Source organism: Aureococcus anophagefferens, assembly GCF_000186865.1.
Source record: "Aureococcus anophagefferens unplaced genomic scaffold AURANscaffold_402, whole genome shotgun sequence".
Classification (NCBI taxonomy): Eukaryota; class Pelagophyceae; order Pelagomonadales; family Pelagomonadaceae; genus Aureococcus; species Aureococcus anophagefferens.
The window spans coordinates 1-1,556 of NW_008705905.1; the positions used below are offsets into that span (position 1 = coordinate 1).

Below are 1,556 nucleotides of genomic sequence, written 5' to 3' on the forward strand. Positions count from 1 at the left end.
CGGCAGCGCCGCGAGGGACGCGGGTTGCTCGATCTGCTCGACGATGGCCGCGAAGGGGTGCGCGGCCGCGCCGTCCGGCGGCGCCAGCTCGAGCTCCGAGTCGAGCGGCGGCAGCGGCGGCCGCGCCTCCTTCTCGACCGGCGGCCGGGGCGCCGCCTCTGGAACCTCGTCGTCGACCGGCGCGTGCTGCGACGCTTCCTTGTCGAGGCCGAGGACCGCCTCGAGCGACTCCTCGGCGGCGGCGGCGGGGGCGGCGTCGTCCGCGCTGGCGCCGCGCGCGAGGCACGACGCGTCCGCCGCGCCGAAGCACGCGCAGGAGGCGAAATCCGGCGCCGGCGGCGCGCCGCGGTCCTCGTCGTCCGGCGCGCCCTCGACGTCCGGAGCGACGCTCGCCTCCGCCTCGCCCTCGGCGGCGCAGCAGAGCCTCGCGAGCCGCGGAAACCGCGCGCGGACCGCCTCCGGCACGGGCCCGAGCACGTAGGCCTCGAAGAGGCGCTCGAAGAGCGCGCACAGCGGGAACGACACCGCGAGCGTGAGCGCGAGGAAGACGAAGCGCCGGTAGGACGTCGAGTAGCCGTCGCCGGGCTCGATGGCGCCGCAGGTCTGGGAGCAGAGGTCCCAGGCGCAGGCCGGCTTCGTCAAGGAGTCGCGCGCGGACGCGGACCAGAGCGCGCGGATCGTCGACTTGTCGAGCGCGTAGACGCGCGTCCCCTCCACGCAGTCGTGCTCACTGTCGTAGGACCCGCAGCCGCCCCGGGGCTCGGGGAACTCTAAATTGCTCTCGAGGGCCGAGCAGAACATGAAAACCAAAATCTCGAAGAAGACGAGGACGGCCCGCGCGCCGCGGGGCGCGCCGGGCCGGTGCACCGCGTAGAAGCTGAGCACGGGGTGCCGCGTCAGCAGCGCGTAGGAGCAGCGGTCCCAGGTCGTCTGGCGGTAGAAGGGCCCCGTGCGGCCCAGCGTCTGCTGGCGGCTCAGCGTCGGCCGCGCGGACTCGCGTTTCCACGAGTCCTCCCGCGCGTCCAACCGGTCGAGGCGCCGGCCCCAGGCGACGGCGGCGACGCAGCCCAGCGCCGCGGCGCCCAGCGCGACGAGCATGACCGCCGCGCGCGCGAAGTCGGGCTCGGCCGCGAGCACGTCCGCGTACGTCGACGCCATCGCCAACAGCCGCGACCGCAGCGACGCGTCCGCCGCTTCTCCCGTCGCGAGGTCGCAGGTGCACATCGTCGTCCCGTCGACGACGGACGTCTCGCAGGCCGGCGCGAAGTCGAAACCGTCGTAGATGGCGCAGACGCCCGTCTCCAACAGCGGGCACGACACCGCGTACTCGCCGGGGACGCCGTCGCAGTAAAACACGGTCGCGTTGCGGTAGGGCCCGCAGTCCGCCGTGACGTTGCCGTAGTAGCCGCAGGGGCAAGTCACGTTCGCGACGCTCCGGACGCGCGCGGGCGCGCGCGACGCCGCGGCCGTCTCGCCGTAGTCGCCCGACGGCACCGACAGCGCGACCGTGAGGTTCGTCGACGCCCCGGCGAGCCGCCGGCGGGTCGCGGCGCCGT

General features: G+C 74.9%; 1 protein-coding gene across 1 annotated transcript in view; it reads right to left on the reverse strand.

Moving 5' to 3' along the window:
- Positions 1 to 19: 19 nt before the first annotated feature.
- The window catches only part of AURANDRAFT_68805 (hypothetical protein), a gene marked incomplete at both ends in the record, with an annotated part of 7,278 nt that continues 5,741 nt past the window's right edge, over positions 20 to 1,556 (reverse strand). Inside the window, one exon of the mRNA XM_009044535.1 lies at positions 20 to 1,432. Coding sequence (XP_009042783.1) covers positions 20 to 1,432 — 1,413 coding nt within the window. The remainder of the gene's footprint in view (positions 1,433 to 1,556) is intronic.